This window comes from Scophthalmus maximus, chromosome 1 (assembly GCF_022379125.1).
Source record: "Scophthalmus maximus strain ysfricsl-2021 chromosome 1, ASM2237912v1, whole genome shotgun sequence".
Taxonomy (NCBI): Eukaryota; Metazoa; Chordata; class Actinopteri; order Pleuronectiformes; family Scophthalmidae; genus Scophthalmus; species Scophthalmus maximus.
Genome location: NC_061515.1, coordinates 20371507 through 20386220, shown reverse-complemented (window position 1 = coordinate 20386220; position 14714 = coordinate 20371507). Strand labels below are relative to the sequence as shown.

The 14714-nt window shown below is 44.4% G+C and overlaps 1 protein-coding gene across 4 annotated transcripts in view; it reads left to right on the top strand.

The window, feature by feature from the left end:
• The window catches only part of LOC118313762 (FERM, ARHGEF and pleckstrin domain-containing protein 1), a 46341-nt gene that overhangs the window by 24264 nt on the left and 7363 nt on the right, over window positions 1–14714 (top strand). For 2 of the 4 annotated variants that reach the window (XM_035639588.1, XM_047334718.1), the window contains exons 4-15: window positions 131–173; window positions 532–610; window positions 2778–2875; window positions 3753–3867; window positions 5043–5190; window positions 5320–5415; window positions 5501–5667; window positions 5783–5851; window positions 6016–6091; window positions 6412–6616; window positions 12783–12991; window positions 13286–13375. In XM_035639588.1, the coding sequence (XP_035495481.1) occupies window positions 131–173; window positions 532–610; window positions 2778–2875; window positions 3753–3867; window positions 5043–5190; window positions 5320–5415; window positions 5501–5667; window positions 5783–5851; window positions 6016–6091; window positions 6412–6616; window positions 12783–12991; window positions 13286–13375 (1395 nt within the window). The remainder of the gene's footprint in view (window positions 1–130; window positions 174–531; window positions 611–2777; window positions 2876–3752; window positions 3868–5042; window positions 5191–5319; window positions 5416–5500; window positions 5668–5782; window positions 5852–6015; window positions 6092–6411; window positions 6617–12782; window positions 12992–13285; window positions 13376–14714) is intronic. The other 2 variants (XM_047334720.1, XM_047334721.1) reach the window with 2 other exon arrangements.

Here is a 14714-nt window from a genome sequence, read left to right as displayed (position 1 = left end):
TGCCGTTATGCATCATAATGAGTTGCTATTGCATTTCCATAATCATATATCCTGGATGTTTTGAACTAATAGAGATACAGTATCATTGTCAGTCAGCTGTGTCAAAGTTGTTCTCTCTCGTCCTCCTCAGGTGTGGCTCGACCTGCTGAAGCCGACGCTGAAACAGATCAGACGTAAGTAGCTCAGCAATGTCGTTTCTTGTCCTTCAAACACATGCACAAAATCGACCAAGAGTTTAATTCTGTCATTTAAATTTACTAACACCATCTTGCGGAATGACTAGTATCTAAAAATATCAAGTTCAGATTTTGGCCCTTGTTTGATTTTGCATTTCGGCAGTACTAACAGCCAGTCGTGCCGTGGGAATTACAGTAATTTAGTAAATGTCCCATAAACGCGGTCTCAAATCTTTCTAAATCAGACCCTCGACACGATTATAAGAGGTGGTAAAATTGTTTTTGCCTGCCTCATTTCTGAATCTTTACTTACCCTCTTCCTTCTCGCCCAAATCCCGTTATTTCCCTCCCACAGGTCCCAAAAACACCATCCTCCGCTTTGTGGTGAAGTTCTTCCCTCCTGACCACACGCAGCTCTTGGAGGAGCTGACTCGGTGAGTCCTCTCGGTGCAGAAACCACACCTTTCTGAAGAAGAACTGCTCATGTAAAAAGACGTGTTGTTTTTTTTCCCTGTCTGGCCAGAGGCTTCCCAGACCTTCGGGGGGATTTTTGTTTCTAAAGCAGCATATATGGTTTGCACCTGCATCTGAACATGAAGCAGCAGAGGCCTTGTTACAATATGTTTGCATTTTGTTTAGTCGTGTTTGTTGGTCTTGTTCTGCCACTTACCTTTTAAAACACATTTATATCCACATGCCACAACATCAAGTTTTTCTTCTTCTTTTCTTTTCTGGACCCAACCCCAAACTTTTAGTCGTCCTGGAACCAGGCTCATAAAAACATTTGTTGTTCCAAACCAATTGAAAGCAGATGAATTCTCTGACTACTTTTGGGAAACGAGCAGTTTTACTGTAGAAGGACTGAAGTATATTATTCTGTGAGTCTTTTTTTGATTTTTGGAGAGGCCGTCAAAGATAAGATTATATAGGATTATAATGGAGACACGTGTACATTCCCATCTCTCGCGACCATCTCGTCTGCCTTTTTTTGGGGTTTTGTTTAGTCTGACTGAACTCATCAGAGTCGTTTTTGTGTTCATCTATAAAAATTCAGCACCTTCCATTCCACTTTCTCACGGTGCTGTGGTTCCCCTCAACGTGCCCAACTGGATTTACTTGACAGCAGGAAGTGCAGACCACGCTGTCGTCTCCCATCTGTGAGGGGTTGCCTTGAGAGGGAAGACTTAAAGTTGTAATCCATCAGGTTTTTGTCAAGTCACACCTCCGCCTTGCCTTCGCACACGCGAGGGATTCAAAGGCAACAAATCGATGCAGCATTTAATCCAATGTTTCCGAGGCTCCAGCTCCTGCTGCTGTTGTTATAGCCAGTAACCACGTATATATCGCCTGATCAACCTGCACTGAAATCTCAAGTGGTATAACATCAATTTAACAACATAATGTCTTCACCAGCTCTGAAATGCTTCACATATTTTCCACTGACATGTGTTTAGCCTCTCAGCTGGTCACTTTACTGGCTCGTAGTGTGCCAGCTGACTCCAGCATTAAACAGGAAGTGGGCACAGCCTTCTTTGTTTTGCTCTCACAGCGTTACAGTGTTGTCAGTGCTTCCTCTGATGGGCAATGTGGCCACATGCAAGAAAGATTTGTTTTTCTGTCATTTGCTTTTTTATTAAAATGAGACACTGGCCAGTCACTGGTGCTTCAATATGATTTAGTTTAGGAGACAGATCATTGTGTAATTCATCTGTTTGCTTTCTCCATAACAGGCATTTCACACTAAATTGGCCTGGCGCTCTTAAATAGTAAAAGTGCCTGCTGTTCTTCTCTCCGGGCTGAAATAAAACGATAGAGACGCTCACCAAAGCCTCGTTAACTTTATTAGCGAGGTAATGACACAGTTATAAAAAAGGTTGAATTGGATATCGCATAAAAAAGCTGCTGTGGATCATTAATCACACATGTATACACACATGGGTGCACTCGGGCGGCTGGGCGGCCGTCGCCCTCGAACAGTTTAGTGACTCAGCCGAGCTCAATGGTTTAAAAGTGCCGGAGGGGGGGATGACAATTAGCTCTGATGAATTTAGTCTATATCTCTTACAGATTGTGCTTTTCTTCTTTCATTCTATCCTTCCTCATTTTCTCAAAAATATTCAGCAAAATCTTCATAACACTACACTGAAAAATGATATGCATTGTACCAGTTATTAGATGGATGATTTACAGCATGTGTGTGTTGAATCAGTTTGTTATTAAGTCCACACACCACGCTTGTCATTATCGTGCTGCCTCTGCTGTTTCTCGACTAAAGTGCAGCGTCATGACCTGGCAACATACACACGTGTGTGTGTGTGTGTGTGTGTGTGTGTGTGTGTTTGTCATGCCATAAGATGCAGACTGTGTAATGATTAACAGAAAGGGGCATTTTCTCAATTAGGGATCGGTTTGTAGTCAGGTGATGCAATATATAAGCAGCGTGTGTGTGTTTGATCGTGTATAAATGTCAAGGTAATGCTTTTAGCATTGTGAGCTGTTAAGTTTATAGAGCGTGCATTAGCCTATTGACCTCCCTGTTGTGTGTCTCTATGTCATCCACTCTCTCTCTCTGTCTCTTAACCTCTGTCTTTCTTCCTCCAGGTATCTGTTTGCGCTGCAGATCAAACGCGACCTCGCCTGTGGTAATCTCATCTGCAACGACACCAGCGCCGCCCTCATGGTTTCCCACATCATTCAGTGTAAGTGCAGCAAGTGTTTTTTTCCTCTTTTCTGCCACTTCCTTTTAACTCGCCACTCCCTTTTTGGTGCCAAATATCAGTATATGTGGCCTGTCATGTCGAACTTAATCTATAATGGTTACCTACAGGTGTATTAAAACAGCAAATACACAAAAATCACAACAGATATTTTGTTTTTAAGATACTCCATGGCATGGACTGTACTAAGAAATTCAATACAAAGCTGCCTTTCTCTGTATTTAACAAAACCTAACAAAACCTAATGGGAAGATGAGCCCAGTTTCTGCTGCTGAGAGATTCGATATGTTGCCCTCCTGCCTCTTTGTCTTTATTCCACAGCGGTTACATTGATCATTAATATTCCCTTACACATAAAACCAGTATCATAAGGCATCATATGGGAGCTGTCCCTCTGTGCGCCTGCTCATTAAACCACTGTTGTTCACCACAGTGACCGCTGTTTTTCAGCTCCGTATGCGGAGGAAATAGAATTTATGGATTTCAGTCTCGCAGGCGGCAGCGGGCTGCAGCACAGCACGCTGAAAGATTTTGCTTGGTTGCCATGGTAACCATCAGTGCTGGTGTGTGTGTGCACCTGCAGGTGGTACAGTACGAGGGGTTATTATTGCTGGTACTGAACAGATGGGAGACACGCATCAGCACACAACGTCTACAACAGACTAGATTGAGATGGACGAAATACAAGATTGAAATGAGCAAAACAGATAATAATAATCCATCCTAATTTTCCTCAATACTCTTGCATATGTATTTATCCCTCTCTTCTCGTCGCCTGTCACCCACTTCCCCATCTCACCCCATTTCTCCCTCACAACGTATATAACAAATTCTCCTTCCCTCTCTGTCCCCCCATCAGCGGAGATCGGCGACTTCGACGAGACCCAGAGCTGGCAGCATCTGCTCCACAACAAGTACCTGCCCGACCAGGACGCCATCAGAGACAAGATCACCGACTGCCACCGCAAGCATGTGTGAGTTGTTGCGTGCACGCAGGCACAGTGTTTTCAGTTAAAAATATATATTTATATTTGGCAAACAATACTGAGCTGAGCTTTAATCTGACTGGGGATCAGTTGCTCTGGTATTAAGGTGTAAGGAGACATTGTTTTTCACGCACAAACACACACTCACGCTGACCCAAAGAGATATTTATCTGTTTATTCAAAGTGCCGCCACACCAACACACACCCAGACAATTACACCCAACCCTGTAACCTCTCTCTCCTGCTGAGATGTTTATCTCTTAAACCACAACTGCTCACACACACACACACACACTCCTGTGCACATGCACACTTTTAATCTCTCCCCCGCAGAGGTGGCGATCTGCAAACGTACTACTTGGCACTGCCCTCATGCCCTTGGGAACACACTAACACAAACACACAAACACACACAGACACACACACACACACACACACACACACACACACACACACACACACACACACACACACCTAGCTGCTCATCTACACTGTAGCTGTGCTTTTCCTCGCCCTGGTTTTCAAATCAATGACAAATGGATTTTATTGTTTTTCTTCTAGAAAATGTAAATTCCCCTTAAACGCACCCTTGACCACAAATAAGAGCTGAAAAACCACAGACTTGTTGGTTATTTGTCAGGGTCACACCGCACAATCCTTTTTTCTCTCTGCGGTCTCCCACCCTCCTCCTCCTCCTCCAGTCCCTCAGCCTCCCCTTTGCCGACGCAGGAAGGAAGTGGCTAATTCAGCAGCTTATACAGGAAACAGGAAGCTATTATCAGACCTTTTCTGAGGAAACAAACTTCTATTGTGGCAGATTTCTTTCCGCCCACAGCGGGCACCGACCATCCGATCCCGTGGCGTATTTCAAGACTGTTTGTCGTTTCTACTTTCACGAATAAAAACCTGGAAATTTGGGCCCCGTCTCACAACTGGCATATGCCAGTACAAACAATGACACATTACCACGTGGTGAAGGAAACTGATTGGGCCCAAATGTTGACAGATCATGTTAAAACCTTAGCTGCTATGAGAGTTAATAAGTCAAGCTAACAGAAGAGAAAAAAAGAAGATGAATGCTTAATTGCCTCAGCTTGAGAAAGACTGAGCTGTTGATTGATGGATAATTTTTGCATTTACTGATCGCCGTACATCCTCTATAGCGGGCAGACTCCTGCAGAGTCGGACTACCAGCTGCTGGAAATCGCTCGGCGGTTGGAGATGTACGGCGTCCGTCTGCACCCAGCCAAGGACAGAGACGGAACCAAGCTCAGCCTGTCGGTGGCACACACAGGGGTGCTGGTGTTCCAGGTAAAGAGACGACTTCTGGACATGCCGCAAAGGATTCTTATAGTTCAACAACCGACCTGAAATAGGATGAGTCAAGCTGAACTTTGTATTTTTTAATCAGCTCCTCACAATGTCCTCTGTTTTCTTTAGGGCTACACTAAGATCAATGCCTTCAACTGGTCTAAGATCCGCAAACTCAGCTTCAAACGCAAACGGTTCCTTATTAAGCTGCGAGCAGACCCCACTGTAAGAATATACAACGCTTCTTTGTACATTCCTTCCTTCTTCTGTACCCTCAATGCATACTCATATCTGCCTCTGCGTCATCCAGCAGAATGCCCACCACGACACGCTGGAGTTCGCCATGGCGAGCAGGGACTGCTGCAAGATCTTCTGGAAGATCTGTGTGGAGTATCACGCCTTCTTCAGGCTCTTCGAGGAGCCCAAGCCCAAACCCAAGCCTATCCTCTTCACCAGAGGTTCCTCCTTCCGCTTCAGGTCAGGAGAGGCTGGGAAGGGTGGAGAGGAAACTATTACTGTTTTGTTCGCATTTGTCTTTTGATTGGTTTTTGTTTTTATTCCATCGCCCGCTTCCCTCTCTTTGTACCTGCAGTGGTCGAACTCAGAAGCAGATCTTCGATTATGTGAAAGACTCAGAGGTCAAGAAAGTTCCATTTGAAAGGTGATGCCCCCTTCCTTCCTTTTGGAGCGGCATTAGCATGAGACAGGCCCTCCAAATCCAAATCCACAGCAGATCAATGTTGTAGCAGGGACACAAATCGTGTTTCTGTTTGCTGATTAGTTGCACATGGTTTGATCTCATTCTGTCCCCTCTACCGTTTTCAGGAAACACAGTAAGGTTTTGTCCCACAGCGGCATGTCCCCTCACTCTTCATCCTTCAGATCACAAGTGCCAAAAGAGGTGAGACACCTTTATTCACCAATGGTCTTGTTCATTCGCTTTTGTTTTCCCTCTGAAAAGTTGTTCATTTAATGGTAAGGGTCTGTTGTTATTACTTCTATGTTTAAATCTGGAGCTGCTCTGTGGCCAAAAGCTCAAAGCTGTTTTTTTGTCCCGAGCAGCTCCAGGAGTGTGTGTTCCTGTGAATAACAAATTATTCAAAGTAGATTATTCAGTTAAAATAATCCAGTTAAATAAGATTTGTTTTGTAAAGATTCTTCTCATTTCACCCTTTTCTCCACTTTAACCCATTGCTCCCTTTTCTCCGTAAAATTCTGCAGAGTGCCATGTCTGTAGCAGACCAGCCTGACTCGGCAAGACTGGCCCTTCGAGCTGAATGTAACGGTTCAGAAGAGCTGCCACTGGTCACAGCCCCCGCCAACGGTTTCCAAGATACACCAGCGGCGTCTGGCTCAGACCCCATTCAGTCCAGACGGAACCACCACATCATCGGGTCGGCGCCGGACCCGCACCTCCTCAACCCAGGTCCATCCTGCAGGGCAAACAAAGGCAGCAGCTCCTCTATTCCTTACATAGACTGCAGCGACATAGACAGTGAATGCGATGTGACAAAGAACAACAGGGCCACCAGGGGCCAAAGCAATGCAAATGACAGCAATGAGGATGAGCCTGCAGCATATGATTATAATAATAAGCATGGGAGTAGCAGTCGCAACGGGGGGCGAGCGGGGAATCTGTTTGGGGCTGTAAATGGGTTTTACCACACCAATCACCAGGGGCTGATGCAGCAGCATCAGCAGCAGCAACAGCAGGGTATGTTGGGTAACCTAAGCAATGTAGATCAGTCTCCTAACAAGTTTAATCATGAGTCAACAGATGATGAAATTCTGTCCAACAGAGGTTCGTTTCACGGCCGCCTTCTGCTCCACAGCACGTTGTTGGATGAGATCTTTCAGGGTCGAGACAAGCGCGGCGTCGCGGTCGGGCGGCCACTAGGATCCGGCACTCGCAGTCAGTGCTCGAGTCCGGTGATCAGCAGCTTCCACCACCGTACCAACTCGCTCAGTCACGCCGAGATGACGAACGGTCACTGTCCGTCGCGCTCAGGCCCACGCTGGGACGACGGCGGGCATCTCTTCAGCAAACGTCCTGGTGCGTTCCCTGCGGAAGCTCCCACTGTCCTGCCGTCGCCCCACACGGCGAACCACTACGGCAGCTACTCACCGATCACCTCCAACCGCACACCGCCACATTTGTACAGCAACAACAACATGAGGAATCGCTCAGACACCGATCCATTCATTCTTAGCCAGCTGACGTCGACTCCCATGCACCAGCGCGACCCTCATCGCTCCGGGCTGCACCTCCAAGCCCCTTGTTCTGCCCCGATGGAGCGTAGGATGATTATCACAAACGGCAATCAAACAGGGAACCTTGTGGTTCCAGGTCAGGCGCGATCCAATACGGTGCAGCGGCTATTTGGCCGTCAGGGAAAACCCCATAACCACAACAACCTGAACCAACCGGTCCAGATGATCGACGGGTCCACCAGCAGCGGCAGCGACACCAGTGACACGGAGTCAGACACAGGCAGCAGCGCGTACAGCCAGCCGCTAATGTACGGCAACCCGGCGGCTGTCAGTTCCCTGAATTCAGTTAACTCGAATGTGGCGCACTCCTCCCCGCTGCCTCGCAGCAAGTTCTCCTTCGGGAGTCTGCAGCTGGAGGAGGGCGAAGACGCTGAGGGGGAGGATGAAGGATGTTACCGCTTTACCGAGGAAGATATCGGTGGTCGGGTTTTTAGCTGTTGAGAGGGAATCGTATAAGAAATAGTGGCGGCTCAACTTATCCATTATTATGCAAAACAAATATAATCCTGTTATGTAGGGATTGTTACATATTAATTTAGTATATGACATAAATTGCTGGTTTTATCCTCTTAAAAAAAATCTATCACCCCGAAAACCAACTGTTGAATATTGAAATAGAAGATTCTGTTCATCTTTTTACAAGAGGTTAACTGTGATACACTTTTTAATCAAAGCAAAAAAACTTTTTGAGGAAAATTTTAACATATTTTTTAGGATGTGAACATTTTTTTACTTATTTCTAACTGTGAATAGAAAGTGACTTAGTGGTAATTTGTCCATCGCTTCTAAACCCGACAATTTTTTGTGTTCAATTTTGAATGCAAGCCCCTTAGCAACCTGCTCACCTTAGTGACACAAAATTTAAAAAAAAACTTTGATCGCTATTTGTCAAAAGGAGAATCGATTAAAAGCCTTGTGGCCGTTTTTACCAGCTCTGTAATAATTTACAGAAAGAGCATCGGTAACCGTCTAAGGAAAACCTTCCTTACAATGTGCCATAACGTTAAAACTGTGCAGGTGTACCCTACAGATGTTAGACTATCATCAAACCTATGTAGAATTTTTGTGAGGAAGATATTGCTATAATTCTTCCACTCCATAATCATTCGATAGCACTGATGTAATCTAAGTCAGTGTAATGCGTTTTAGAGGATTTAGGATTTTTTGTGAATGTGAAAAGACAATGTTCGTCGTTGAGACATTAAGGAGTTGAAGCAAGAGCTGCATTCATTTCCATGTGGCATTGATTTTAGATTACGGTTCATAGCTTGTTAGTTTGTTGTGATGAAGTTTTTCCTATTGTAGCATTTTGTTTTCATAACTATATCATTGTTGTCTTGTGCAATAGAAGGGCTTTGAGATAATAGCTAATAGAGTCCAGTAAGGGTTTCAGTTGGAAGGGGAAGAAGCGTGTGAGTTTGTTCTGACTGTGTCAGACCACATCGATAACTTGACTTGAGAGATAATCTCCCTTGAATTGTACATTATATTTGAGTAACACTGGGCTTGGTAGAGAATGATTTATACTTAGAATAATACCTGACTTGTAGAAGAATGTGTTTTCATGTGTAAGCTATTGGGATCTGTTGGAGGAGGAGTGCTGTAGCTAATGGTATTAGAATAAATATTAGAAGGCATTGCTGCCTTCTAATATTTGGTTTTTGGCCCGAGCTCGAGCCCTTTTCTCCGGAGCACTTTTTTTTCATGATTTCATTTGATGTCTGTCTGTCTGCGTGTATGTCTGTCTGTGGTTGGCAGCTTGCACTGTGATTTGTTTTAGAAACTTTTGTAGTAATTCTCTCTTTTGTATTGACTGTTAGTGGAAGGCCAAGGATTTTATTAGATTTGTAAGTTAAAACGTTCCAGATGATGACGAACATGACCCGAACATTTATATTTGTATTTTTGATAATAACTGAAGATTCACGACATTTCTACTTTAGATGCGTTATACGGCTACTGCTGTTGATTGGTCATGATTTTCTTTTTTCAGTCTTTATTTCTTTCTATCATTCTATTCATCACACACCCGATAAGCAACAATCAAACCCACCAACTGTCGTCCGTACACTTGTGACCACCCACCGCTGTCCACTTTGCTTGGCTTGGCCCTTGGCATGCCATACAACCACACAACAACAACAACAACAACAACAACTCACTGTTATCTCTCTCTTTCTTTTGATGCTGTTTTTCTCTTCTGTCACAATGCTGTTGTTTTAAAGGTGTGCTGGCCTCCCATCCCCATCACTGTCATTTGCTGGCTGTCCGCTCGCCACAACGCACACCCTCGCTTTTGTTTTCACCGGGACAAACTTGGGTGAATGAAGTTGATGAAAGGAAACCTGGGTGCTCTGCCTCCACAAAAACAAACAAAAAATGCTCCTCAACACTTGTTTTCTCACCATTTTCTATTCTTTACTTTGAACGCATGATAATAACCAAGCCCCTGCTTTCCTGTTATCCGGCTCTGCTTTGGCTCACTCCTGTCACTCGCTGTGCACAACGTGCACAAAATGGTTTCACGTTTTTACAAGAGGCTTCAGGTGCAGTGGGATATTACAGTTTTCCTGCCTTTCTCATCACTGCACCCTCATGATCAGTTGGCTGCACCTTGTCTCCTTTTTCAAATGTGTAGAAACCATTTCTTTTTTTTCTCCTCATTGTGTACAAGTGTGAAACAGGGCCTGACTCAACCCCAGTGCTCTTATGTCAGAGCGAGAGCGCGAAGGTAGACAGACACAAGTCAAGTTAAGCTTAATGCAAATGTAAGTGTTAAAAAAAGAAGATAACCTTTGAGAGATTTTGTGAGGTGTGAAAGTCTCAGTATTGTCAGAAGATGGACACACATATACACATAAACCCGAATACTGGAGTTGAGTCCACCTTGTCTTCCCTTTCACTGCCTGTCACCAAGTAGCTCTTGCAGCGAGTTACTTCCATATTTTTTTGTAATTTTGATGTACTGTACAAACGGTAACACACTGATTAGATTGTGGTTTTGTATTGTAATTTGTATTGTTAATGGATTTAATCAGAGCCAAATTCAGTAGATTTACTAAAAAACGGTTAAAGTTAAGTGATAGTTTCTTCTGCGATATACACACTGTGATGATGTGATCGTGTTGGGCTGCTTAAAGCCATTGCTGATTTTGATTCGGGAAATGTGCGTATTTTATTTCTTAGCAGAGGCCAAGATTGATAACACCCCCATGTTTTACTTAGCTTAGCACTGTTGTTTGCAGTTTCATATTAATGCTGAGGTCGTAATGCCGAGTCCCGTGACCCGAGGTGTAATGGAACGCAGCATAAGCCTGCAGACATGAGAGTGGTATATCAATCATCTCAGCCAACCCTCAACAATAAATTCAATACGCCTAATTCCCAAAATGTCCAACTATTTTCTTTAAATTACACTGTTAAAATGGTATACGTTGGTGTTTTAGCATCACATCTGTGCTCCTCTTTCTGTTTTCAAAACAGACTTTTTTTACTGACTTCCTTTCAGGGGATACACCGGCTTTGTGGCGGTATTCTTCTAATTTTATGTTTCGCAGATTGGCTTGCAGCTTCGGCTCGCGTGTCCCGTATTTCCTTGATTTCCCATGGTGCATGACGGAGCTCATGTTTGTTGTTGTTTCTGTTGCCATGGAGATGGTGTAAACAAGGACTTTAATGCAGTAGTGGCTGTAGCACGCAGTGTTTGTCGATCGACGGGCTTTGAAACATCTCTAAAGCATGAAATCATAATAAATGCTGGACATGCCGAGGTCAAACTGCTGCCAATTTAGCTGAAGGAGCTGCAAACAAGTCTTTACATTCCTCTGCAAAGGAAATTATCCGTTTTTCCTTTTTAACGCACTCTGACACACTGTGCTGCCTGAAGACGCTCTTACTCACTGGTTTGCTGTCACTCTTGTAACACTGTATTCCTGCACAACCTGTCCTTTTTGATTTCCATCTCTTCTTCTGACTTCTCTGAGGTTTGTTTTTTTTCCTTTTTCTTTACCCTCCATCTCTCTTTTTCAACACTGTAACTGATTTGGTGCACTAGCGTTAATAAAATAAGACCTTGTATGTTCGAAGAAAAGGGACTCCAGAATTTTTCTGTAGAGGGAACCGGTGTCCCACTACCCCTGCCCCACCCGCTCAAACCCCCCACCCACCTCTCAACCTGCCTGAATTGTGAACCCCTCCCCATGTCTTGTGTCGTGGTAGCTAGTCCGTAGAGTAGTGTTGTGGTTTTGTTTGGTGTTCTCTGTTAGCTCGCCGTTTCACCTGTTTGTCATAGTAGTTTTTAGTTGTCGTCTGTGTGGTCGTGCGTTCTTTTATAGCGTCACCCGTCACAGATCTGCACTCAGTTGGTTGCCATGGTTATACCCATGATCCAGTTTGGTGTGTGACAGTGGACTCTTTGGATGCTTTGCACCTGGGCAAGTATACAGTCACAACTTAGTACCATGTAGTAAACCTCTTTAGTGTCTAGTGTGTAGGTTTGACGTTTTTGTTTTTTTCTTCTTCTTTCCAGATGATGGTATTTTCCCAAAAAGGAGAAATTGATTTCAGACCAGACTCCTGTTAAAAAAACATCTGATTTTAGGCATCACAACTATCTCATAGCCTTGGAAGATCATACTGTATCTATAGTGTATTGTAAGGGAAATGGAAAGACTGATACATACTGTAATCTAATAATCGCTTAATTCAAAAATATTTTGCTTAGCTTTTCAACATGCACAACTCCATTGTTTGTCTTTTCACTTGCCCTTATAATGCACAGATATTCATTAAAGTCTTGGAAATTGACAGACTTGTATAATCCATAGCTCCTAACTAACCAGCTGCTTTACATATCATGATGTTGTTTCCACCTTTCTATCACTCTTTCCAAATAGAGAAATAGAGTAGACGTAGCCTTGTTGAGGGTCGAGGGACTGTAGCGTTTTCGTCATGTGGCCACCTGCTGGAACATGACAGCTGCTCATTTTGGGTCCTGACGCAGAGTTTAAGATTGATTGCGTTGGATTGTCTAATCTTGAAATTCATTGCAGCACACTGGCTGGTTACATGTAGGAGAATATGTCAACATCTTGAAAAAACAAAACAGTAGCCTTGTAAGAATTAAGTGATAAGAAAGATGATTAAACAGTGGCAGCGAATTTCATGAATTCAGCTTTCATATCACACATGTAGACTCCACCTTAACACCATCCCTTATCCTCTCCTGCCATCTTCTCTCTTATCTCACTCTTTGTTCTATTCCCGTCCCTATCTCCCTCCCCTTTCCAATTTTCCTTTTTTTCTCCCCCCTCCTCCCACAGGAAGTCCCGGCTCAGACGACTCTCCGCTGGGAAGTCCCCACGTCGTAGTCAACGGCAACGGCTCAGCGAACGGACAGTGGGTGGACGACGCCGGCGTCCTTGGTCCAGGTCAGATTCCCGAAGGTCAGCAGCTATCGCCGCTCACCAGCCCGCTGCTCACCGAAGCCGGATACGTCCGCAATGAGGACGAGGACGAAGCGAGGAGGAAGGTGGGCTATGTGGATAGGGAGGAGGTGGAAAAATCAAGTCCAGAAAATTTCATAGCTATTCACTATATAACATAGAGTATATACAACTACAGTTCCCTCTCCCCCTTTTACGATCTACTGTTGCAAGAATTTCTTCATTTCTTTTAACATGCAGAATTGAAAGAACAGCGCTCTCTTAGTAGTGTTTCTCATTTTTTCATAATGAATGTGCTGAGGGCTGAATAGATGAGGGGATTTATCAATAGACAGATGGATGGACAGCTGGATTGTTCTTATCTTTCGCTTTGTGTCTAGAAGTATCCCACAGACAAGGCCTACTTCATAGCCAAGGAACTGTTGACCACGGAGAGGACCTACCTCAAAGACCTGCAGGTTGTCACGGAGGTAAGAGCTTCTACATGTCTATCCACATGTTCTGTCTACTTAGTCTGGCCTTTTTTCTTTTCTTCTTCGGCTATGTCCCGTCTAAACACTGAGGCTGATCTCATCTAGCTGAAGGAGGGAGACGCGTGAAGACCAGGAGCTGCTCTGGCCAAGTGTAAAAATTCTCCCTAAAGTACACAGCCCTGCATAGCACGCAGAGACACAGGGAGGCAAATCTGCTCCCTTTAAAGCCTCAGTTCTGGATTTCATGAGTCAAAGCTGGTTAGTCCAAAGCCTGACGTGGAGTAAAGTCTTGTTTAAAGTTCACGTCTTGGGACAGTGAGTCAAGAGCTGGTGAATTAGCTGGGTTTTTTTACAGACTAAAATATCAGTAAAGTGAAAATATTCAGACAGGGAGTTTTTTTCCCCCCTCTTCATCGTGAACCAAAGTATTTTATGTCATGTGACATTAATATTACATTGTGTTATCAGATGCTTTCCCACTATTATTTTTGTAATTCCCGCCCCTGAAAAAAATTGGCTTTCATGTGCATTTAGTTTGGACCAAGCCCCAGGCTCGACATCTGAAGCTTTATGAGCTTTTTCATTGAGCAGGACAGATGACAGGAAACAGAGTTTGGAAGTGAGCATGTTAAAGTTCCTTGTGTTTTAGAAAAGATTACAGTCTTGCTTTGTATGCCTTGTAATTCAGCTCCCTTTCAGCCAGCACGCATGTATCTTGTTTCTTCTTTTGGACTAAATAGACGATTTGATCCCGGCTTCTTGAGTTTACAAGAAAAAAACGCAAAAAATCCAATGACTGCGTTCACAAACACGACATCTGGATGCTGAATCCTAATGTGCATCAGACTCTGTCCCTGTGATTCCGCTCGACTGTCTCTCGCTTTTTACTGCCTGTTACTAACAAACGAGGGGAGAATTAGCAGCAGGAGTAAAGACCAGCAACCGTGGGGGGAACAAGTTGAAGCACCTGCCTGCTGCAGACCCCATCACCTTCATATTGTGAAGCTGACCTTGACATGTGACCTCACCGCGGAGGGGGAGATTTAATGTCACGTTTCCCCTCTCGTGTGTCCGTCTCCCCCTCTCAGCTGTTTTTCTTCTCAACTGTAGTTTCCACCCTCTTTGATGTGGTAGGAAGGCGTGCGCGCTGGCGTTTTTAAAAAAAACCCTCTTAAATATTTTCTTTGGCTGGCACCGCTGAAGCCCGAGGGATCACACCCTTCTCCTCTCCCCCCTTTCTCCTCCCTCACCTCACTGTCACCCTTCCTGCATCCCAGTGAATTGTCCTGCGAAACAGCTGGACGGCCTTCTGTCCGTGGCGGCCGTTGTAATCGTT